We start from the raw sequence: 25,216 nt of genomic DNA on the forward strand, positions 1-25,216 counted from the left end.
GAGTAAACAAAATGTATATCCACCCAATGAAATACCATTCAGCTATAAAAAAAAAAGAATGAAAAAAAGGGGGTTGCCTGGTGGCTCAGCCAGTTAAGCATCCAACTTCAGTTCAGGTCATGATTTCATGACTTCATGGATCCCACTTCGGATCCTCTGTCTCCCTCTGTCTCTGCCCCTCTCCCACTCAAGCTCAAGTGTGCGTGTGTTCTCTCTCTGTCTCTCTCTCAAAAATAAATATTTATAGGGGCACCTGGGTGGCTCAGTTGGTTGAGCATCTGACTTCAGCCCAGGTCATGATCTTGTGGTTCCTGAGTTCAAGCCCCACATCGGGTTCACTGCTGTCAGCTATCAGAGCTGAGCCTGCTTTGGAATCTCTGTGCCCCTCTCTGCCTCTCCCCTGCTTGCACTCTCAAGGAAGGAAGGAAGGAAGGAAGGAAGGAAGAAAGAAAGAAAGAAGGAAAGAAAGAAAAAAAGAAAGAAAGAGGGAGGGAGGGAGGGAGGGAGGAAGGAATCAATAGATAGGAATTCAGGCAGTAACATGGAAAAAACTTGAAAACATTATGCTAAATTTTAAAAAGCCAGACAAGAAGACACATTATTAGAGGCACCTGAAGGTTCTTGATCTTGAGGTCCTGAGTTCAAACTCCTGGTAGAGTGTAGAGCTTACTGAAAAACAACAACAACAACAACAACAACAACAACAACAACAAAACACCTACCCACACACATATTATATGATTCCATCAAAGGAAATGTCCAGAAAAGGCCAATCTATAGAGACAGAAAGTGGATCAATGGCTGCCAGAGGCTGAAGGGGGAATGGGAAGTAACTGATTTCCTTTGGGGATGATGAAAACATTCTGAAATTAGACAGCAGTAATAGTTTCAGCTTTGTGAATATACTAAAAGCCACTCAATTGCTCACTTCAAAAGAACAGATTTTATGCTATGTGAATTATGTATCAATTTAAAATAATGAATGAAGAGGGGCGCCTGCGTAGCTCAGTGGGTTAAGCTTCTGACTTTGGCTCAGGTCATGGATCTCACAGTTACTGAGTTCGAGCCCCGCTTCGTGCTCTGTGCTGACAGCTTGGAGCCTGGAGCCTGCTTCAGATTCTGTGTCTCCCTCTCTCTCTGCCCCTCCCCTGCTCATGCTGTTTCTCTCTCTCTCTCAAAAACAAATAAACATTTAAAAAAAATGTTTTTTTAAATAATGAAGAAAAGAAATTATAAAAGAAAAATGTGAAAACTAACTAGATATTTCATGAGCATGTTTACAGAATCCCAAATGATCAAAGAATGCTAAAATGAGTAGGCTAAAGATTAAGAACAAGGTATTCACATAGTTGCTAATAATCTCCCCCCAAATAACTTACTAAATACAAAGGGACACCACCTTGACCAAGTCATCAAACCAAACACAATCAATATTAGGACAAACCCAATTATGTGTCTCCTAATATAAAGCATGGAGAGGGATACAATAAGACTTCCATGGCATCCCTACAAAAATTACATAGCCTGCAAAAACAAGAAAATACCCTAAATCTAATCATGAGGAAACATTAGACAAACACAAATTGAGCCATGTTCTACAAAATAACGGGCCTGTTTTCTTGAAAAATGTTAAGGTCAAAAAACACAAAAAAAAGACTGAGAAACTAGTTCCCTACCAAGGAGACAGGACAACAAAATACAATGTGTGAGTCTGGGTTTTATTCTAAACTAAGAAAAATAGGGACACCTGGGTGGCTCAGCTGGTTAAGCGTCTGACTCTTGCTTTCAGCTCAGGTCATGATCTCACAGTCTGTGGGCTCCACGATGACAGTGCAGAGCCTGCCTGGGATTCTCTCTCTGCTCCTCCCCTGCTTAGGCACACATTTTCTCTCAAAATAAATAAATAAACATTAAAAATAAGTAAATAAAGGGCACCTGGGTGGCTCAGTCGATTAAATGTCCAACTGCGGGTCAGATAATGATCTCACGGTTCATGAGTTCAAGCCCCACTTCGGGCTCTCCACTGGTGGGGCAGAGCCTGCTTGGGATTCTCTCTCTCTCTCTCTCTCTCTCTCTGCCCCTTCCCCACTTGTGCTCTCTCTCTCAAAATAAATAAATAAAATTTATAAATAACTATAAATAAACTAAGAAAAAACATACACAGCTATAAAGAACACCATTAGTACATAAAATTTGATTAAGGACTATGAATAATGGTTTTGTGTGAATATTAGGTTTCCTGAATTGTTTACTATACTGTGGTTATGTAAAATAATTTCCTTGCATTTAGGAAAAACACACTGATGTCTCTAACTTACTCTCAAATGATTCAGTTTATACATATAATAAGAATAACAAAGTCAATAGGGGAAAATGTTAATGGCTGAATCTGGGTAGAGGCTATATGGGAGTTCCTTGTATGTTCTTGGTACTTTCTGTAAGTTTGAATGAGGTCATATCTTTTAGAAATACATACTGAAGTATTTACAGATGAAATGGTAAGATTTCTCTGATGAGCTTCAAAATAAGGGGCAAGTAGGGGTACAGATGAATTAATTGGTCATTGATTGATAACTGTTAAAGCAAAGTAATGGAAACATCAGGTGGATTACACACTTCTCTGTACTTTTGTATATTTGAAATTTTCTGTAATAAAAAGTTTTAAAGGAGTCGAAAATGGAAAAGTTTTTTTAAACGGAGAAACCGAGGCTCAGGAAATTTAAGCCCAGTTTTGAAATCTTTCAAATACATGATACTCTCTCCATTAATCCTCCTATAAAACCTCTTTATACAGCAAGAACTATTCAAGCAGTTTTATTCTCCCCACCTGAAATTTTGGTCAATAACAACGGAAATACAAGATACTTCTGACTCCACCATACCTAAGCATATAGCTACCTCTGAGAATAAACTCAATAGATAATAGAAGAAACAAGCAAATGTAGATAGAAGTAATCCACCCAATGATCTACAAATTGCTCAGAAGGTAGAAAAATCAACTGAGGAGCACCTGGGTGGCTTAGTCGGTTGAGTAGATGACTTTGGCTTAGGTCATGATCTCACAGTTGGGGAGTTTGAGACCCACATCGGGCTCACTGCTTTCAGTGCAGGGCCTACTTCTGATCCTCTGTCTCTTTCCCCCTCCCCAGCTCACGTTCTCTCTCAAAAATAAATAAGACCTTTAAAAAAAGAAAAAGAGGGGCGCCTGGGTGGTTCAGTCGGTTAAGCAGCCGACTTCGGCTCAGGTCATGATCTCACGGTCCGTGAGTTCAAGCCCCGCGTCGGGCTCTGTGCTGACAGCTCAGAGCCTGGAGCCTGTTTCGGATTCTGTGTCTCCCTCTCTCTGACCCTCCCCTGTTCATGCTCTGTCTCTCCCTGTCTCAAAAATAAATTTAAAAAAACGTTAAAAAAAAAAATTTAAAAAAATAAAAGAAAAGAAAAATAAAAAAAGAAAAAGAAAAACCAACTGACTTTTTTTTTTTTTTATGTTTACTTATTGTTGAAGGGGGGGAGAGGAAGGAGGGGCAGATAGAGAGGAAAACAGAGGATGCAAAACAAGCTCTGCACTGAGAGTGGAGAAAGCCCGATGTGGGGCTTGAACTCACAAACCGTGAGATCATGACCTGAGCCAAAGCTGGAAGCTTAACCTGCTGAGCCACCCAGGCGCCCCTCTCTAAATCTCTTTTTCTTTTTTTTCTAAATCTCTTAAATTTGATTTCTAAGGGTCAATACCAAGGGCCTATTCAATTCTGATTTTCTACATCTACATGCCTAAAATAGCACAAAATGTGGCCATGCTGAGAACAGTCAGCAGACAGGGCGCCTGGGTGTCTCACTCATTTAAATGCCCGACTCTTGGTTTTGACTCAGGTCACGATCTTGCAGTTGGTAAGATCGAGCCCTGAGTCAGACTCTATACTGACAACAAATAGCCTGCTTAGGACTCTATCTCTCCCACTCTCTCTGCCCCTCCCCTGCTCATTCTCTCTCTCTCAAAATAAATAAACATTTTAAAAAATAATAAAAAGTAGTACTTTGGTCTCATACAGGAAGGACAAACAGGAATGCCCTGAATCTGTCAACATATAATTTGTAATTATAGAACAACTCATATCATAATAAACCCTTTTATACAATAAACAGAAATTTAAAAACACTATGAACTACAGCAGAAAATATAGTAGGAATTTAACTTATGAGACAATCAATCTTCCAGGTTAAACCAGCAACACAGTGGGTAAATAATTATCACACAGGCACAGAATAAACCTGTGTATACAATAGCCTCTCCTACCCCATTACCGAAACACTCCAAAAGCTTCAGGATCCCCAAGACCAGAGTATTACAGATCACAGTGTCAAACTGAAAAACACACAGACATATGGTCCTAGTCTCATATATTTTGTAGGGCAAAAATTACTTTCAAAATTAAGTATTGTACTGGGGCACCTGGGTGCCTCAGTCGGTTAAACGTCCGACTCCTGGTTTTGGCTCAGGTCATGATCTCACAGTTCCTTGAGTTTGAGCCCTCGCTGACAGTGCAGAGCCTGCTTGAGATTCTCACTCTCCTTCTCTCTGCCCCTCCTGCATGCTGTCTCTCTCTCTCAAAATAAACAAATAAACTTAAAAATAAAGTACTATACTTATGTTTCACATATGTCTTCTTTCTTAAAATTTAAGCCACTTTTTTTATCATTGTGTTTATTGTTTTAAAAAATTAAAGGGGTAGGAGTGCCTGGGTGGCTCAGCTGGTTGAGCGTCTGACTTCAGCTCAGGTCATGATCTCAACGGCTTGTGAGCTCTGAGCCCCGCATCGGGCTCTGTGCTGACAGCTTGGAGCCTGGAGCCTGCTTCAGATTCTGTGTTTCCCTCTCTCTCTGCCCCTCCCCCCACCCATGCTCTGTCTCTGTCTCAAAAATAAATAAACATTGGGGCGCCTGGGTGGCTCAGTCGGTTAAGCGTCCGACTTCGGCTCAGGTCATGATCTCACAGTCCGTGAGTTCGAGCCCCGCGTCAGGCTCTGTGCTGGCAGCTCAGAGCCCGGAGCCTGTTTCAGATTCTGTGTCTCCCTCTCTCTCTGGCCCTCCCCCATTCATGCTCTGTCTCTCTCTGTCTCAAAAATAAATAAACATTAAAAAAAAAATTTTTTTTTTTTTAAAAATAAACATTAAAAAAAAATTTTTTTTAATTAAAGGGGTAGAGCACCTGGCTAACTCAGTCAGTAGAGCACGTGACTCCTGATCTTGGGGTTGTGTTCGAGCCCCAAGTTGGGTACAACGATGATTTAACAATAAAATGTTTTTTTTTTTTCTATTTATTTTTTTTTTTAACATTTTATTTATTTTTGAGACAGGGAGAGACAGAGCATGAGCAGGGGAGGGTCAGAGAGAGGGAGACACAGAATCTGAAACAGGCTCCAGGCTCTGAGCTGTCAGCACAGAGGCCTACACGGGGCTCGAACTCACGGACAGCGAGATCATGACCTGAGCTAAAGTCGGCCGCTTGACCGACTGAGCCACCCAGGCGCCCCACAATAAAATGTTTTTAAAAAATTAAAAAATAAGTTAAAAAGATTAAAAATAATAAAAAACAACAGGAGCTGAAATACATCAAAGCTGTTGATCACGGTGGAAAAACATACAATAAAGATTAATCTACAAAGAAGGGCTCAGAGTTGCGAATTACAGAAGATCACAATATCTAAATACCACTTTGCACTTCTTTCTCTGGCAAACCTTTTTTCATACATACCTAATATACTGTACATATAATAACTACTCAGAATTTTTTAAAATGTAAATATTACCCAATTGTTTCAGAGGGGAAAAAAATGTCCTCCAAAATACCAATGAAGTATAAATTTCCTCATACCCAAACCCTTTCAAAACCACCAATAAAAACTGAGGATGGCACAACACTATGCTGATTGTATGCAAAAACCTACTTACCTACTTGCAGCGTTGTTTCAGTGAATTGAGTAATAAGCATATGATGCAATCTAAGAAAATATATACTGGGGCGCCTGGGTGGCTCAGTCAGTTAAGTGGCCGACTTCAGCTCGGGTCGTGATCTCACGGTCCGTGAGTTCGAGCCCCGCGTCGGGCTCTGTGCTGACGGCCCAGAGCCTGGAGCCTGCTTCGGATTCTGTGTCTCCCTCTCTCTGACCCTCCCCCGTTCATGCTCTGTCTCTCTCTGTCTCAAAAATAAATAAGCGTTAAAAAAAAAAAAGAAAAGAAAATATATACTAAAACCAAGTACCACTGAAAAAATTACTCCCATCTAAACTAAGAGGAAGACAAATGGAAAGGCAAAAAAGTACAGGTAACAAAAAGTATTTTTCCTCCTATCATGGAAAACAAAAAACTTCAAACATTTTTTAATTAAAACAAGACAATTAACTTACTAGCATGCTTGTCTGCAAGCATTATAAGCGTGTTGGAAATATCTCGCCGTCTATAAAAGCACACTACTTTTGCTTCCACGTTGCCCGTCGCAGTCTAAGAGAGAAGAAAAATAAAAGTTATCTGTACCGAAGAATAGACTCAAATAGTTTACAAAACAAAACTAAATACAACACAATTACAAGATCAATCTCATTTACACTGTGCCAACCACAACTGCAGGATAATCAGAGAGCTAAAAAAATTCAAATGAGGATGTGCAGCATTTGCAAAGGTTCCCAGTTAAACTGAAATGTCAAAATTAAATAACTTACTAGTATCAATGAATCTAAAGTGATCACACCCTTTTAATGACTAAAGCCACATGCTTAAATCTGCTTAGCCCTGAGAAACTAATCCCCCAAATTTTCAGAGCCACAACGTAACTTACTTAAGACAGCAAAACGTATCCCACTCCCAGAAGCAGAGGCTAAAAGTAAAATCATCCAGCCCTCTCCAGAACACCCCCATGTTTCATGATGGTGAAGCCCTGTAGGTTCGGGCAGCCGTCAGACAGAATGGAGCAGAAGACCTGGAAAAGCATTCTCCAGCCCTGGTTAAGTCTATGAATCTGTAATAGTTGATCTTCTCAGCAGTACTTAGTTTACCTTCACATATGAAAGTATTAAAATCTCTGAGTTATGAACGCTGAAGTTCTTATTTATTTTTGACTACGGTCTAGAATACAACCAATATTCAGTTAGGTTGTAATTTGCTGCAGCTGGGGCCCAGGTTCCTACTCTCCTCCTATTCCTTATGAATTCTGAGAACTTTCAAGGTCAGTCATTCATTACAAAGTTCCTTGTAAAAACACATAGATTACAGTAAAATGCTATTGTGATTTCCAATTTCAAACAAATATGAGAACAAATTTTCAGAATTTCTCTGGGCTTACAGATATATTCAGACATAAAGAAATAAGAATATACTTATGCTACAGTAAATTTGTCAATTTTATGAAGTTCAGCAGCAGTATTTTAGAGTGAGAAATAGTCATGGAGAAATATTGCCCTTTGAATTGAAATCATATTAAATCCTAACCAAAGTGCTTCTATATTTCACAATATTGTGATCAAATACATCCTCCAGAAGTAATGATCCAGCAATCTAATAAATGAACAGGTCAATACTTCTTGTAAATAAAATCTATCAATGACTACAATTATAAGCTCTTTATCGGTTTTGTCTTAAGACAAAAGCACATTCAAAACCCAAAGCAAGTGTCTAATGGCATATTTTTTCTGCCTTTCTAGTGAGTTCCTCCACTAGGAATACTCTACAAAAACGAAATCAAAACTGCTTGGGTGGAGGGGCACAGTTCAAAATAAACAGTTTTGGGGCACCTGAGTGGCTCAGGCAGTTAAGGATCTGACTTTGGCTCAGGTCATGATCTAACAGTCTGTGAGTTCCAGCCCCACATTGCATTGAGCTCTCTATTAGGGCAGAGCCCACTTCAGATCCTCTTGTCTCCCTCGCTCTCTGCCCCTACCCCACGCATTCTTTTTTCTCTCTCTCAAATATAATAAAAAACAAACATTTCGGGGCGCCTGGGTGGCTCAGTCGGTTAAGCGTCTGACTTGGGCTCAGTTAATGATCTCACAGTTTGTGAGTTCGAGGCCCACATCAGGCTCTGTGCTGACAGCTCATGGAGCCTGCTTACTTGTGCTGTGTCTGTCTCTCAAAAATAAATAAAAATGTAAAAAAAAAAAATTTTTTTTTTAAAACATTTAGGGGTGCCCCGGTGACTCAGTCGGTTGAGCGTCCAACTTCGGCTCAGGTCATGACCTCACAGTCTGTGGGTTCCAGCCCACATCAGGCTCTGTGCTGACAGCTCAGCCTGGAGCCTACTTGAGATTCCGTATCTCCCTCTCCCTCTGCCCCTCTGCCACTTGTGTTCTCTCTCTCACACACACAGAAATAAATAAATAAACTTAAAAACATACAATTTTTAAAATAAACGTTTTTTAAAAATTAAAAAAATAGGGGCGCCTGGGTGGCGCAGTCGGTTAAGCGTCCGACTTCAGCCAGGTCACGATCTCGCGGTCCGTGAGTTCGAGCCCCGCGTCGGGCTCTGGGCTGATGGCTCAGAGCCTGGAGCCTGTTTCCGATTCTGTGTCTCCCTCTCTCTCTGCCCCTCCCCCGTTCATGCTCTGTCTCTCTCTGTCCCAAAAATAAATAATAAAAAAAAAAAAAAAAAAAAAAAAAATTAAAAAAATAAAGTCTCTTCTGAACCATGTACACACTTGGCCATTAGGTACTTTGTAACTACAGTGTTCCTCTTCCCCTCCACAAATACACATACAAAACACACACACACACACACACACACACACACACACACACACACACACAAACCTCCAGCATTCCTCTAAAGTTGAACTACTCAAAGGATGGTCCAAGACCCAGTCTACAACTGTTGCTGTGTAATGAAATGAGAACTGAGAGTGAGAGTGTGTATTAGAGCATCTGATAGTTAATTTTAATCTGTTGAACCTACTAATGAAAAATGAAGGCTTGTGGTTTTATAAGCTTATTTTAAACTTCATTTTTCTATTATTTATTTTCATTTTATAAAAGCAGTCTGAGATAGTGAACATTCTTTTAATGTTTATTTTGAGAGAGACAGACAGACAGAGTGCGAGCAGGGGAGGGGCAGAGAGAGAGGGAAACACAGAATCCGAAGAAGGCTCCAGCTCTGAGCTGTCAGCACAGAGCCCAACTTGGGGCTTGAACTCACAAACCGTGAGATCAGGACCTGAGCCGAAGTCGGATGCTTAACCAACTGAGCCACCCAGGTGCCCCAGATAGTGAACATTCTTAAAATTCTTTCACCACAAAGTGCCTGGGGGATTCAATCAGTTGGACATCCAACTTTTGACCTCTGCTCAGGTCATGATCTCTCGTTTCATGGAATGGAGCCCCGTGTCGGGCTTGGTGCTGAGAGTGCAGAGCCTGATTGGATTCTCATTCTCCCTCTCTGTCTGCCTCTCTCTCTCCCTCTCAAAATAGATAAATAAACGTTAAAAAAAAAATTTTTTTTTTCACCACAAATAGTTCTCCAAGCACTGCTCTAAAAACCTAGGTTAGGAGTGTCTGGCTGGCTCAGTCAGTAGAGCATCTATCTGACTCTTGATCTCAGGGCTGTGAGTTCGAGCTCCACATTGGGTGTAGAGATTACTTTAAAAAAGTGAAAAAAAAATTGGTATATATAAAAGTCTGGCTATTCTTTCAACTCACCACATTTCTTTTGAGACCTTCCTCTGTGCCCAAGCACTGAGCTAAGCTCCATGGATGCATAGTGCCCACCCTCACGAAGCCTCCACTCTAGGAAGGATGTCTATTCACAGCATCTCCTTTCCAACCCTCCAAAGCCCAGTTGGAATCATGTCCCTCACCTGATTAGAAACCTTCACCAGTTCCCCGCAACTAAAGCATAAATGTAAAATGTGCCTGACAATATTGCCACTCATGTTTTCCTTTACAACTTCCTTTCCCCTCCAGACTTTACTTCTCTCACTCATGGAAGCAGGAAGAGCAACCCACTGGGGGAAGGCAGAGGAAAGGGGGTAGAGTCCTAGGAAAGAAAGAAAGGAGTCCAACAGGTGAAGCACGGGAAGCTGAGTGTCCAAGAAAAAAGAAGGACCAGGGAAAACCACATAGGTGGGAAAAGCAGGGACATGTGTAAAGAAGAACCCACAGTGGATGTCAACTTTTCTTCTGTATTCTTTTCTCCATGTGCATTGCAGCCTCTTAAATCCCGTTCCGTCAAGCATGTTTACTGAAATATCCTCTAGCAATAAGGGGCTTTTCTTAAGCTCTAAAATCATTTTAGTCATACTCATGTCTGTTTCTATCCCAGACTTAGAAGGTACATTATTAAACACACACACACACACACACACACACACACACACACACACACACACACACTTTCCACTTCAAAACGTCTGTGGTTTGCTCAAACTAAAGAACAAGTGAAAAGGTGCTTTCCCAATTTCTGTCCTTTTTCCCAAGAGATCTAAAATGGTAGGAGAGGTCTCAACCTGGGTTTCACGAAAGGGCTTTGAGGGACTCTCCTGAAATTATGTGCAAATGCAGTTGGAGGCAGAGGGTGTCATCAGATTCTCAAAGAAATTAGTGATTCCCCTCTCCGCCCCCCCGAAAAAAAAAAACCATAAGACTAGAAACAGCAAAACGAATCTCAGAGCAAGTCATAGGGCTAATAAAATATACAGAATATGAAGATACACACAAATAATACAGCATACACACCAAAAGAATTTTAGTAGCAAATAACAAACAAATTTTTCCACAAGTTTAACTTCCCAAACTTCCTGACACTACACTATTATATGCACACAGCTTTCTCTCAACATGAATGCAGATGCAATCTTTTTTTTTTTAATTTTTTTAATTTGAGAGAGAGTAAATGCCAGAGTAGGGGAGAGGAATAGAGGGACAGAGAGAATCTTAAACAGGCTCCATGCTCAACGCAAAGCCCAATGCAGGACTCGATCCTACGACCCTGGGTTCATGACTTGAACTGAAATCAAGACTTGGCCACTCAACCAACTGAGCTCCCCCAGCCACCCCCCCCCCCCCCCCGCCACTGCCCCGCTGCCCTGGAGGCCAGCAGATGCAATCTTTAGAAGTAGGAGCAACATCCAACCTAGATAATGACTAAGTAAAATATATTGAAAGTTGTTTCTATTTTAATCTTATATTCACCCTCCAAAAGATTATCTTCACAAGGGGCACGTGGCTGGCTCAGTTGGTTAAGCGTCTGACTTCGGCTCAGGTCATGATCTTTCGGTTTGAGGGTTTGAGCCCCGTGTTGGCCTCTATGTTGACAGCTCAGAGCCTGGAGCCTGCTTCAGATTCTGTGTCTCCTTCTCTCTCTGTCCCTCCCTCACTTGCACTCTGTCTCTCTCTCTCTCTCTCAAAAATAAACACCAAAAAAGATTTTTTTAAATAATAAAATAAAATAATTAAACACACACACACACACACACACACACACACACACACACACACACACATTCTATTCAGAAGATAAGATAATTAATAGGGGGGCGCCTGGGTGGCTCAGTCGGTTGAGCGTCCGACTTCATCTCAGGTCATGATCCCGCAGTGTGAGTTCAAGCCCCGCATAGGGCTCGGTGCTGACAGCCCAGAGCCTGGAGCCTGCTTTGGATTCTGTGTCTCCCTCTCTCTCTGCCCCTCCCCCACTCATGTTCTGTCTCTCTCTCTCTCTGTCAAAAATAAAAGTAAACATTAAAAAAATTAAAAAAAAAAAAAAGAAGATAATTACTAGAGATGCCTGGCTGGCACAATTAGAATGCAATTCTTGATCTCAGGGTCATAAATTCAAGCCCCATGTTACGTGTAGAAATTAAATAAATAAAAACTTTAAAGAAAAAAAGAAAGGACATTAACCTATTTTAGTAACTATCTTCATAAAATTTATTTATTTTTGTTTTATTTTTTTATTAAAAAAATTTTTTGAGTTTATTTATTTGGAGAGAGAGAGAGAGAGAGAGAACAAGCGGATGAGGGGCAGAGAGAGGGAGAGAGAACCCCAAGCAGGCTCCACGCCACCAACGAAGAGCCCAATGTGGGGCTGGAACTTAAACTGTGAGATCATGACCTGAGCCGAGATCAAGAGTCAGACACTTAACTGGCTGTGCCACCCAGGCGCCCCAAATTTTATTTATTTTTAGTAATTTCTACACCCAACATGGGGCTTGCACTCACGACCCTGAGACCAAGAGTCGCATGTTCCACTGACTGAGGCAAGCCAGGCACTCCTAGGTAAATGTCCTTTCTTATCCTGGCTTATCAACTGGAACATATCAAGTACTCTTAAATTCATTACTGGGATTTTTCCATCATGTTAATTTTCCCCACTTTGCCAATTTGACCTATGTTACTCTCAGGGCCTGTATCTGGAACATTTGTGTGGGCTCTCTCCCATGGCTACCTTTCTCATCCTTTAGGACTCAACTTTAGTGTCCTTAAAATTCTTTCCCCTTCTGGGGCACCTGGGTAGCTCTGTAGGTTAATCATCCAACTCTTGGTTTAAGCTCAGGTCATGATCTCATGGTTTGCTTCGTGAGTTCAAGCCCTTTGTTGGGCTCTGCGTGGACAGTGCAGAGCCTGCTTGGGATTCTCTGTCTCTCTTACGCTCTCACTTTCTCTTGCTCTCTCTCAAAAATAAATAAATAAACTTCAATGAAAAAAAAATCCTTTGCCCTTCTATCCAAAAGGAGTGACCCCTGTTATTCTCTATGTTAAGATCCTTGTTTATTTCCTTCTTAAAAGTTAACATTGGGGCGCCTGGGTGGCGCAGTCGGTTGAGCGTCCGACTTCAGCCAGGTCACAATCTCGCGGTCCGTGAGTTCGAGCCCCGCGTCGGGCTCTGGGCTGATGGCTCGGAGCCTGGAGCCTGTTTCCGATTCTGTGTCTCCCTCTCTCTCTGCCCCTCCCCCGTTCATGCTCTGTCTCTCTCTGTCCAAAAATAAATAAACGTTGAAAAAAAAAAAAATTTTTAAAAAGTTAACATCATTTTCACTATTTTTTTTTTTTTTTTTATGTCTGGTAACTTGTCTTTCATGTGTCTCCCTCATGAGACTATGAGGAGGAGCAGAAAATAGGTCCATATTGTTCACTGTTGTGTATCAGCTAGCCTAGTGCCTGGTACACAACAAGTACTCAATAAATACTTGTTTAATGAATTCTTTAAAATGAGAAATCTTGGGGCAACTGGGTGGCTCAGTTGGTTGAGCGCCCAACTTCAACTCAGGTCATGATCTCAGTTTGTGGGTTCGAGCCCCACATTGGGCTCACTGCTGTCAGCCCAAAGCCCACTTGGGATCCCCTGTCTCTCCCCTCCTCTGCCCCTCCTCCACTTGCACTCTCTCAAAAGTAAATAAAACATTTAAAAAAAAATTTTTTTTTTAACGTTTATTCATTTGTGAGACAGAGACACAGCATGAATGGGGGAGGGGCAGAGAGAGAGGGAGACACAGAATTGGAACCAGGCTCCAGGCTCTGAGCCATCAGCCCAGAGCCCGACGCGGGGCTCGAACTCGCGGACCGCGAGATCGTGACCTGAGCTGAAATCAGATGCTTAACCGACTGAGCCACCCAGGCACCCCAATAAAACATTTTTTTTAAATAAATGAGATACCCTTTCCATATCCCTTCAAAAATAAAGGCCCTATGTAAATATTCACTATTTAATACTAGTCAATCTCACTTATTTACCAATAATCCATCTATTTAAATTGCCACTGTCTGAAATTACAAACTGTAGTCTCTCACAGTTCAGTCATCCCCAGCCTCCCAAAAACCATTATTATAATAAGGACTCTCTGCTGAAAGCAGAGGACCAGGAAGAAGTTATGGATGGGAAGACAAGGGTACTTTCTTTTTTTTTAATTTTTTTTTTTTAATGTTTTTACTTATTTTTGAGACAGAGAGAGACAGAGCGTGAGCAGGGGAGGGGCAGAGAGAGAGGGAGACACAGAATCCGAATCAGGCTCCAGGCTCTGAGCTGTCAGCACAGAGCCCGACGCAGGGCTCGAACTCACAGACCACGAGATCATGACCTGAGCTGAAGTCGGACGCTTAACCGACTGAGCCACCCAGGCGCTCCTCTTTTTTTTTTTTTTTTTTTTTTTTTTAAAGTAGGCTTCATGCCAGCGCAGAGCCCAATATAAGGCTTGAACTCACGACCCTCAGATCAAGACTTGAGCTAAGATCAAGAGTCAGAGGCTTAACAGACTAAGCCAAGGCGCCACTGTTTTTCAAATATAATTTATTATTATTACTATTTTAAGTAGGCTCCACACCCAGCATGGAGCCCAACACAGGGCTTGAATTCACAACCCTGAGATCAAGACCTGAGCTGAGATCAGGAGTTGGATGCTCAACCGACTAAGCCACTCAGGTGCCCTGAGGGATACTTTTGAAGTGAACAGTGTTATGAGGACAAAGGAGTGTGAAATGAGCCAAGTTCAAGCTAGAGGGTGCAATCCAGTCATATTACCACTGCATACCTCTAAACAACACTCCATGATGCATCTACCTTAAACGTTTAAGGTTATTTTGAGGCTCAGAAAAAGTAACAAATGTGAATCCCCAAGATTATACGCTTCCAGAACACCATGTCCTGATGTTTGCAAATTTAGCACAGCTGCAATTTTCCTTCTAATTGTGGGATACTTTGGCTGATGATTGTCTCACTACCGGACCTATTTTTGTTCACCCCTGAATTCCTAAAAGCGCATATCTAAAAATGCCTGGCAGGTAGCAGGTCCTCAGAAATATCTGTAAAACGAACAAATCAAAATAATTTGTAAACAGTAAAAGCTATGTGCAAGCATTAACATCAGACATTGGAGAAATTCATTAATTCAACAAATAATCACTGAATGTCTTAACTATGTACCAATCACTTTATTCTAAGGCACTTGGGATGCATTAGTGAACAGAAAAGATCACTACACACATAGAGCTTACATTCTAGTCTGAGAAAACAGGCAATGAAAAGAAACACAATAATTAAGTATACTTGAAGGTGATAAATGATATGGAAAAAAGAGCAAGGCAGAGCAGGTACAGGGGATTAGAAATGACTCGGTGGTCCTAACGTGGGTGCACATGAAAACAGCCAAGAATCTACTGTGCTGGCAGCCATATGAGCAAGGCAGAGACCCTGAAAGTGGAGGTCAGAGGGGTAGGGAGTAGCCAAAGAATACCAGTCTCACAGGCCAACATTTCTCTTTTGTATCCTAATTAATTTTCTACATAAACTGATAAACAGCTTCGAGTTGCCTACACCTTTACATCAGTAACGTAAAAAAGGTTAAAATGACACCCCAACAGTTCCCACCCACAGACTGATCTAATCCTGAGACCATTCTCTTCATTTGGCGGTAGTGGTCTCAAAATACGACAAAAGTTTTACAAACGCAAGGTCCACGGGGTATCTCCAGAAGCAAACCAAGATCTCGGGGCTCATAAACCAGAAATGCCCTAAACCACACCCCACTTCCTGGGGCTCAGAACTGGACCAGCCTCCAGATGGTACTTTGGGGGAAAGGTTTCAGCTAGATAGTCCCAACATTTTAACACTATGAATTCTCATAAGCTGTACAAATAAGCTTCACAGTTGGTTTGGAGGAAAACAGAGCATCATTAGTAATCTATGGTTCATATAGTTTATGACTGTTTTCATAAGCCACCATTGCATTCATATGCAAACAGTCACAATGCTTCTGATGTCCTGGACACCAGCGACCAGGGACAAACCTTAATATAAAAGTTTTATTTACCTAAGGCCTAAAGTAGGAAGCTACTTTGCATTATACCAAAACTGTATTCTTATTAGTTAGTCTAGTCCAGAATTTTACAAATTCCCTTCAATATTAGATTTCATAGCTTCCTCCTTCTAAAGATGGAAGAGGAAAATCATGATTCACTAAAAAGGGAGAAATACAATTATGACTCTAAATATAAAAAGGGACTGAATTACAGGAGTGACCTGCTCTGAGAAGCTCCGAGCAATGTGAAGAAATATGCAGATGTTAAATACTCAGTAAATTTAATATCACAGGTAATTATAAAAAGTAAAAGAATATTCAGAATCCTGCCTAACTCTCTAATCTGCAATCTCTACTTTCAAAGACTCTAGGACTGAAAGTAAAATCACCTCTTATGCCCTTTACCTAATTACCCTTCAATGGAAAACAATTATTTTTTAATATTAGAATCAAGAAAGCTCAGGGTATACCTTGTTGAGTTCTTCTATCCTTCTGATTAGGTACGGGTTACTGGAGGAATTCTCAAAGTAGACATAATCTGTAATTAAAGGAAGTAAAGAGCTTAATCTTTTCAACAGAAAGTTCACATTTGTCAATCTATGACTTTCTATATTAGGCAAATTCACTTTCAAAATGAAGTGCAGACTTTGTTCCCTGATAAAAGCAAATTTAGTAATACAAGTTTAATATATTTTCTCATATGCCTACTATTCACAGACCCTTATTTTCCTAATATTTTCATTTCAATTCATGTTTTATCAAGTTCTCCTAAACTTTCACACCACCCATCACTAAATAATAAACAAACAGACCCCTCTTATCTTTAAGTAGTCAGAGCTGACTAAACATGTCTTTTATGCTGTAACTGCTCCCACATCTTTTCCCTCAATCCAATTTACCCTGGAGTATGCTTCTCACATAAAACTATTGACCTAAGACAAATTTAGAGCATCTTGAAAAGCTTAGCAGCCCAAAGTACATTTCAATCACTAAAAAAAACAAAGCGAAACAAAACAAAAACCAATCAAGTGAGCTGAGCAGGTAAGAGGAAGCACACTGACAAACTTTTCCACAGGTCTGAGATGATGGGGGGGTAGAGGGGTGTACAGACATGAAAGGGGGTTCACTTTCTGACAGAGCTCTCTAGAGATGATATCAGGCTTTAAAAAAACTCTTTACCATATTTAATCCAGATCCATGCAGGGTTGTGTTGTAAAGAAATCACAACCGGCTTTCAATAAAAAGGATAAAAATTTTCAAGTGTGGCTTTTCCTCTCATCTAATAGGCTCACTGGAAACTTCCCACTGTGTGTTTATTTGAAAGGTTGGGCTGCGTTGTTATTGTCTATCTCAGTGGCTCTTTCCCGTCTCTCTTCTGCAAAGTGGCCTCATTTGGCCAGGCCATTCCCACCACCATCCATCAGGAGCTCACTAATGAGCAGAGAAGAGCGAGCCTCACACACAAACACGCCACTTATCTGAATTATTATTTTACCAAGAAAGAGGGAGGAGGGCGTCGTGAGTAGGGAGAAAGTTTGTTTGACCTTATTTCTCTCTCCTGCAGAAGGCTGGGAAGGAGGCAGACACCAGAGCAAACGTCCAGGCAGAGCTCAACTCCCCACCTCTGGCTGCGGTGCCCTGGCCCCACTGTGTCCCATCTTGGGGGGCTGGGCAAGAAACGTGAGGGGGGTGAGGAAGGAGAGGTGCAGGGCCCCGTCCCCACAAACAGGCCCCTGGCTGAACCCCCATCGCCCACACCCCCACCCCACACTCCCACTAAAGGGGAGAAGGAGTAGAGGAGGGGGGGATGTCCCCCCATCCTCTCCAACCCCCACAGCCTGGAAGCCACGCGGGGAAAGACCACCCTATCAGGGGGTTCGACGGCCCATACCCAATGCGGGTGTCCTGGAGGGGGGCGTCTGAGGATTCACACCCCCAAGTACAGGCCTGGCCCTAGAAAACTGAGCGGGGGTGGGAGCGAGGGGCAGGGTGGGCGCCGGCCCCCAGCCGGCCACAGTCGAGGGAGGGGCGGGTGGCGGGGGTGGGAAACCCCGGCCCCTTCGGCGGGCCCCGGCGCCCCCCGCCCCCTGCGCCCTCGGCCGGGTCGCCCGCGGCTCCCAGCGGTTAGGGTGAACTCGCCCCGATCCCCCACTCCCGAGCCCGCTCCCAGACGGGCCGGGTCGGGCCGAGCTTTCCTACCTCCGACCCGGTACATGTTGGCCGCCATGTCCGCCCGCCCGCCCGCGGAGCCCGAGCCGAGCCCCGCCCGCCGCCGCCGCCGCAGCCGCCGCCGCCGCCTCAGCCTCGGCCGCCGCCGCCGCCGCCGCCGCCTCGCCACGGGGGGGAGGGGAGGGAGGGACCGAGGGGAGGGGGAAGTGAAGGGGAGGGGACGCCACGGGGTGGGGGCAGGTTACCGCCCCCAGCGACGGGCTTGCAAGGCCGAGTGGGCCGGGCCGGGGGAGGTCGCTGCGGGGCCAGCAAGGACTTGGGGCGGGCGGTAGCTTGGGGGCCCTTGCTGGAAGTGGAGTACCCTAGGGCAAGGGTCGTGGCCGAAGCAGAGGCCTGTACTCGCAAAGGCGGACCTGGGGCTGTTAGAGAATTGGGGCGGGGGCAGGGGCTCAGGCTCTCCCGAGCCGGTACCGCCTCAGCCAGTGTACCCTGTCACCTGGCCACCTCCAGACAGGTCTTCCTCCCTGCTCCGTCCCTGGGAGACCCCTGTATGCGAGACCTCTAGCACGTGGGCGCCAGCCTCAGGGCAAACACTCGGGTACAACTAAGTGCACGCCGCAGAGCACCTTCCTCGTGGTGACGTTAATGCAGTGGTCCTGGGTCATGCACACCTTGGGGCCAGGAGGACTCCAGGTGCTTCCAGCATCCTCAGGGAAAGCCCCAACTGGGGACAAGTGTAGAAAAAACTGACGCCCTCCCAAGTTTACCCCAACTGCATTGGTAGGTCTGTCAGCATTCATCCCAAAACCGGGTTGAACAGAACCCACTCCCCCCCCACGTGGAGGCCTCACCTCTAGACAGGCCCTACACACTGTGCTGCCCTGCCAGGAAAAGAGGCCCTTAGAGAAGGGAGTGGGGGGTTCTTTTTGCCCATAGGGGAACAGGACCCTACCTTTCACCACCAACCACAAAGGAGGAGATAGTTTTAGTCACCTTGCCACTGATGCACTGTTAACTAGTTATGTGTCTAAAGCTTTTAAATCATTATTATTTTCCCATGCTAATACTCTAGGCAATCCCTGTGTTCTCAGCCTTAATTCCCTCACAGGAAACTAACAAAAAACAAATAGAGTTGAATCTTCGCTGGGGCAATCCCCCAAATGAACGCAAACATCTTTCTTTAAAAAGCCAATCCATTCCAAGCTGCTCCCAGGCATTGTCATATAATCAGCATAAAGATGATCCCTCCCCTTCCTGGGCTGTTTGGAGTTTCTGGTGATTTACAGCTACATGTTGGTGACTCTGGGTGTGGGGTCTGTGCAGGGATGGGAAGTGTCCTAAGAAAAGATTGTTTGTATGGTGATGGCATTTGTGATGGTCCATTATCACAAATTACTAAGGTGAAAAAAATAATTTTCTACGTAGCTGAGGCAAAGTAAAAAATAAAAATAAAGCACCTTTGCCTGAATCACCTTGATTATGTGTGACCCAAGTTTCTTCAGATATAAAATGGGAACATTAATTCCATTTCACAGGTGAGTTGACGATCAGTTGTGATGATATATGAAAATGCTTTATAAATCATTCAGCATAGAGCACTATGTAAATAACAGGTGTCTGTTGCTTTTTATTAACTCCATAATGTTTCAGATTCCCAAGGGTTTTATACCATGGGTACAATGTGAGCCTGTGTCAGCTCTTCTGATCCAGAGAAAAAAGCAGAAGTGTTCTGTTATGCACACTGAATAGTTGTTGTTTATCATAATCCTTTTACTGGACATCCCACGGAAAACATATTGTGACATATCTGACATCACTGTCTCCATTTCTGTGCTGACACATAAATAAGTTGAATAATTCACCTGGAGTCATCCAGTAAACTGGTAGCAGTATTGAGATTATAATTCAGCCCTTTCCTCTGGCCTACAATTCTCTAAACCAGAAGCCTTTTTCCAAGTGACAAGGCTACCTGAAAACCATAAACTACAAAGGAACAGATCACAAGCTTTAAAGCCTTTGACCATTCTATCATTTTTAAATAAATGAGCACTTTTTCCCCCTTCCAAATATTTCTGTATTTCTGTTAGTTCCGTACTGCTCTCATTTCCCCAACTTTGTGCACCTTAGCAAATATTTGTGGTGACTGTGCTAACCATACTTAATGGGCAAAAGGTGCCAAGAAAACTTCCTCCATCTATACCCACCTCCTCTCCTTAGGAACAGTCTTTTTTTTTTTTTTTTTTTTAATTTTTTTTTCAACGTTTTTTTATTTATTTTTGGGACAGAGAGAGACAGAGCATGAACGGGGGAGGGGCAGAGAGAGAGGGAGACACAGAATCGGAAACAGGCTCCAGGCTCTGAGCCATCAGCCCAGAGCCCGACGCGGGGCTCGAACTCACGGACCGCGAGATCGTGACCTGGCTGAAGTCGGACGCTTAACCGACTGCGCCACCCAGGCGCCCCTCCTTAGGAACAGTCTTGTCCAGAAGTCCCCCATTGAAAGGTTTCAGAGACTTGGGGGGAGGAGCAGGAAGTACGATGGTGCCAGAACCCAGGGCCTTTTCCTTCCTCTAGATTTTGTATATTCAACCTCTTCCACCTCCAGCTCCTGGGCTGGTGTCTTCTACATAGTACATGCTCCATATCTGAAAGCATAAATACCAATGATGGGCTCAGTATAGAGAACTAGGTACTGATTTGAATGCGAGGATTTTGTCTATGAAACTTACATGCCTCCTAATATCAAAGAGGTACTGTCATAATGGAGTTTCGCAAATGTTTGGAGATTAAAAGAAACCCTCAAAGCAGAGAAAGGGTGGAAAAGCCTTTACCTTCAAAGGAAGCAAAGGTACCTCTACCTCCGGAGGCTGTGTGGTTCAGATCACCACAAACTTGTCATCAACCAGCCCAAACTTCACTCCTAGTTTGGCTATTTAGCTGTAAGACCTTGAGCAAGATACTTATCCTCACCGAGCCTCAAGTTCTTCAAAATACGATTAGGGATTGATACCTATAGCAAAGTCTTGTGCTTAAAACAATAAAGTGTTTGGCACATGTTAAGAGTTTCCTATATATTAGGTCCTTTCTCTCTATGCCAGCCACCCTCACCACTAAGGAAGAGGTGTCTCTCAGACCTTGCCAGAAATCCCCTGGCAAATCCAACCTTCCGTGGGAAAAATTTCCTGGCATGGCTATTGTGATTAAAGAATCATTGTAAGGGCGGGGGGTGGGGGGGTCAGGGGGGTGCTAGGTGGCTCAGATAGTAAGCATCTGACTCTTGATTTTGGTTCAGGTCATGATCTCATGGTGAGCAGGGAGCCTGCTTGAAATTCTCTCTCTCTCTCTCTCTCTCTCTCTCTCTCTCTCTCTCTCTCTCTCTCAAAATAAATAAATAAACATTGAAAAAAAAAGAGAGACAATCATGGTAAGAAATTGTCTAAAGGCCCATTGTGTTCCTGTGTCAGTTTCTAGCATCCCACCACTTAGCTGAAGAGAAATGGATGCTCAAGAAAGCAGTAAATGGGGACACCTGGGTGACTCAGTCAGTTGCGTGTCCGACTCTTGATTTCAACTCAGGTCATGATCCCAGGGTCATGGGATCAAGCCTCAGGACAGGCTCCAAGCTGAATATGGAGCCTGCTTAAGATTCTCTTTTTCTCTTTTTCTCTCCCTCGGCCCCTCTGCCCCTTTCATAAGAAGGGAGGGAAGGAAGAAGTAAATGAGACAGAGTTGATTTTTGTCTCAATCTGAGGATAGAGTTTTCATACAGGTTCTACAGAGCTGGCCAGAGACTAGAAGCTTCGTGATATTGAATTCAGGAAAGTAACTTGGGTAGGAGGGGGGTGTCTAGAATCTAATTAATCTGAAATTACATGCCAGGTTTTAGATAAAGGATTATATCTTATTGTTTATGTTTTCTATGATTTGTTTCTCTCTCTGTCTTTTTTTCTTTTCTTTCACTAAGTTGTTTTGTTATTTAGTAAAATTCTTTTGGAAAAAGGCCAGCCTGTCTCAGCTATTCTAAGGAGGTCCTAGGTTTTAAAGGCACATGTGCTGTATCCTAGGAGAAAGCTAAGCATATAACAGCAAGAATCAAAGCAGGGAGCCCCCGAGGGAAAGGAAATGAGAGTCAGGAGTTTGTAGCTTCTAGAGTCAAGGAGCATCGCCTTCCATCCATCCCTGTGCTGAAAACATGAAGCTCAGGGCTAATCTCAGAAGGTCTTGGTTTTTGGAAATGTGCATTTTAGGAGTCCATGGTTTTCTCATGCCCTCCAAGGGGATCTGGCTCAGCCATTGGGTTGCATCCACAGGAGGTTCCTACTCTAGAGACAGCATTGCTTCCGGGTAGCAGAAAAGGGACCAGAAATCACAATGGGGACAAGCATGAGCCCCTGGAAGGTTGAACTAATTGATCTTAAAGCTTCCCTTTTTTAGCTGGCATAATGCTATAAATTTGGACGGGGAGATGGCTGGGCAGTACAGAGTGTGGAGTCAGGAAAACGAATTATAAGGGGCAATGGGAATGTCTAAAGGATTTAACAGGGAGTGTTTATAGGAATGACACAGGCTGCAGTAAAGAGGATTCGACAAGATGGAAGGGTCTAGGCAGGAGATCAGTTGGTAGGTTGGTGAGGAAACATGGTGAGGTTGGTAGGTTGGTGAGAAGGGATGATGGCTTGACCTAGTGTGGAGGCAGGGGGATGGGAGAAAAGTAGAGGGATTTGAGAAAGATTTAGGAGGTAGGGGTTATGGGATCTGATGACTTTGGAGAGGTAGAGTATGAGTAACTGGGTGGGAAGAGGTATGATGCAGTGAGTTTAAAACACTAGAGTAGGGGGGCACCTGGCTGACTCAGTAGGAAGAGCATGCAACTCTTGATCTCAGGGTCGTGAGTTCAAGCCTTACATTGGGTGTAGAGATTACTAAAAAATAAATGAACTTTAAACTTTTTTAAAAGGTTTATTTTTAAGAGAGAGAGAGACAAAGAGGGAGGGCACGAGTGGGGGAGGGGCAGAGAGAGACCGACAGACAGACAAAGGATCGGAAGTGGGCTCTGTGTGACAGCAGCAAGCCGGATGTGGGGTTCCAACTCATGAACCATGAGATCATGACCCGAGCCAAAGTCAGATGCTCAACTGACTGAGCCAGACAGGTTTAATGTTAAACAAATTGTGTTGTTTTCCTTTTGGAAACAGCCAGGTAGATGTTTCGTCTTTAGGAAAGAGGTGGACAGATAGGCCTAGAGCTTAAAAGGGAGATCTGCAGTGAAAATAGCCTCTTCTGTGTCACCATCTACACAGAGCCTGCCTGTCTTGTCTAAGGAGTAAACCAAACCCTGGCCCCAGGGGAAGAAGCAGGTTCCCTGAGTCCTTCAGCTTGGGAAAAAAACAGGTTTAGCAGGTCCGGGTTCAGGAGATCAGAGTCCAGGTCCAAATGTGCAAACAGGCAGGGCATGGGCAGACAGCCACACAAGTCGCTGACCAAGACAGACAGTGAAGATGAAGGGGAACACCCAGGGCTGACCATCTCACAAGGGTCAGTGAGCAAAATTCTCAGACTGAGATAGAGAGTTCCGCTCCCAGCTCTGGAAAAGCAGCCAGGGTTGGGGAGAAGGAAGGAGGAAAGCCAGAAAGAAGAGGAGAAGGGAAGGGATCCGGTCTGAAAAAGCAAACCTGACTACTTTCTACCTTACCTTCTTGCCTCTAAGATCCTATGGTGGGTTGAATGGTAGTCTCCCAAAAGATACGGCTTGTGAATGGGATCTTATTTAGATAAAGGGTATTTTCAGATGAAATTAAGGATCTGGAGATGAAATCATCCTGGATTAGAATGGGCCCTAAATCCAATCACAAGTGTTCTCATGGGAGACGGGAGACACAAAGTGAAGAGGAGAAGTCCATGTGAAGGTGGAGGCAGCGACTGGAGTTACTCAATCGTAAGCCAAGGAATACCAAAGACTGCCAGCAACCACCAGATATTGGAGAAGAAGTATGGAATGAATTCTCCCTCAGAGCCCTCAGAAGGAATCAACCCAGGGTGTCTGGGTGGCTCAGTCAGTTAAGTGTCCGACTCTTGATTTTGACTCTTGATTTCTACTCAGGTCATGATCTCATGGTTTTTGAGTTCAGGCCCTGCATTGGGTTCTGCACGGACAGCAAGGAGCCTGCTTGGGATTCTCTCGCCCTCCCTCTCTCTGCCCCTCCTCTGCTCATTCTCTCTGTCTCTCTCTCTTGCTCTCAAAACAAAATAAACTTTTTTTTTTTAATTTTTTTTTTAAAGAAGGAATCAACCCCACTGACATGTTGATTCCTGGGTTCTGGCTACCAGAACTGTGATGAAAATATGTTTCTGTTGTTTTTTTTTTTTTTAATTTTTTTTTTCAACGTTTATCTATTTTTGGGACAGAGAGAGACAGAGCACGAACGGGCGAGGGGCAGAGAGAGAGGGAGACACAGAATCGGAAACAGGCTCCAGGCTCTGAGCCATCAGCCCAGAGCCCGACGCGGGGCTCGAACTCACGGACCGCGAGATCGTGACCTGGCTGAAGTCGGACGCTTAACCGACTGCGCCACCCAGGCGCCCCATGTTTCTGTTGTTTGAAGAAACCCAGTTTGTGGTAATTTGTACAGCAGATCTAGAAAACTAATACAGATGGTATCCACAACTCAATTTTAAGTAAATATAGATTCATCCAGAAAACACTGAACACTACATGCAGAGACAAAGGGATGCAGAAGAAAAGAGGGACACAGAAAGAAAGGAATCCAATACCACTTCATCTAAGTCCTATTCAAACCAAAGATGGCAAAAATTTTGTACCAAATTATATAGGACGACACTTAATCATGTAGGCTGTTGTTCCCTCTTACCCCAGTACTATAATAGCTTTTTTTTTTTTTTTTTCAACATTTATTTATTTTTGGGACAGAGAGAGACAGAGCATGAACGGGGGAGGGGCAGAGAGAGAGGGAGACAGAATTGGAAACAGGCTCCAGGCTCTGAGCCATCAGCCCAGAGCCTGATGCGGGGCTCGAACTCATGGACCGTGAGATCGTGACCTGGCTGAAGTCGGACGCTTAACCGACTGCGCCACCCAGGCGCCCCTATAATAGCTTTTTTAAAAAAATGTTTCTTTATTCGTTTTTGAGAGAGAGTAAGAGCACAAGCAGGGTAGGGGCAGAGAGAGAGGGAGACACAGAATCCAAAGCAGGCTCCAGGCTCTGAGCTGTCAGCACAAAGCCCGGCGTGGGACTTGAACCCACAAACCGTGAGATCATAAC

General features: G+C 43.6%; 1 protein-coding gene across 7 annotated transcripts in view; it reads right to left on the bottom strand.

The window, feature by feature from the left end:
- The window catches only part of MTA3 (metastasis associated 1 family member 3), a 224,164-nt gene that overhangs the window by 161,846 nt on the left and 37,102 nt on the right, over positions 1-25,216 (bottom strand). For 4 of the 7 annotated variants that reach the window (XR_006703650.1, XM_045447008.1, XM_045447007.1 and 1 more), the window contains exons 1-3: positions 17,967-18,078; positions 16,238-16,305; positions 6,405-6,498 (exon numbers count right to left, since the gene is read on the bottom strand). Coding sequence is in view for 6 of the 7 variants with exons in the window: in XM_045447008.1 (XP_045302964.1) it covers positions 6,405-6,498; positions 16,238-16,305; positions 17,967-17,994 (190 nt within the window). In the remaining variant the exon portion in view is untranslated. Of the gene's footprint in view, positions 1-6,404; positions 6,499-16,237; positions 16,306-17,262; positions 17,359-17,966; positions 18,079-25,216 lie in introns of those variants that run through there. The other 3 variants (XM_045447014.1, XM_045447010.1, XM_045447009.1) reach the window with 3 other exon arrangements.

Source organism: Leopardus geoffroyi, chromosome A3 (genome assembly GCF_018350155.1).
Source record: "Leopardus geoffroyi isolate Oge1 chromosome A3, O.geoffroyi_Oge1_pat1.0, whole genome shotgun sequence".
NCBI classification, from domain to species: domain Eukaryota; kingdom Metazoa; phylum Chordata; class Mammalia; order Carnivora; family Felidae; genus Leopardus; species Leopardus geoffroyi.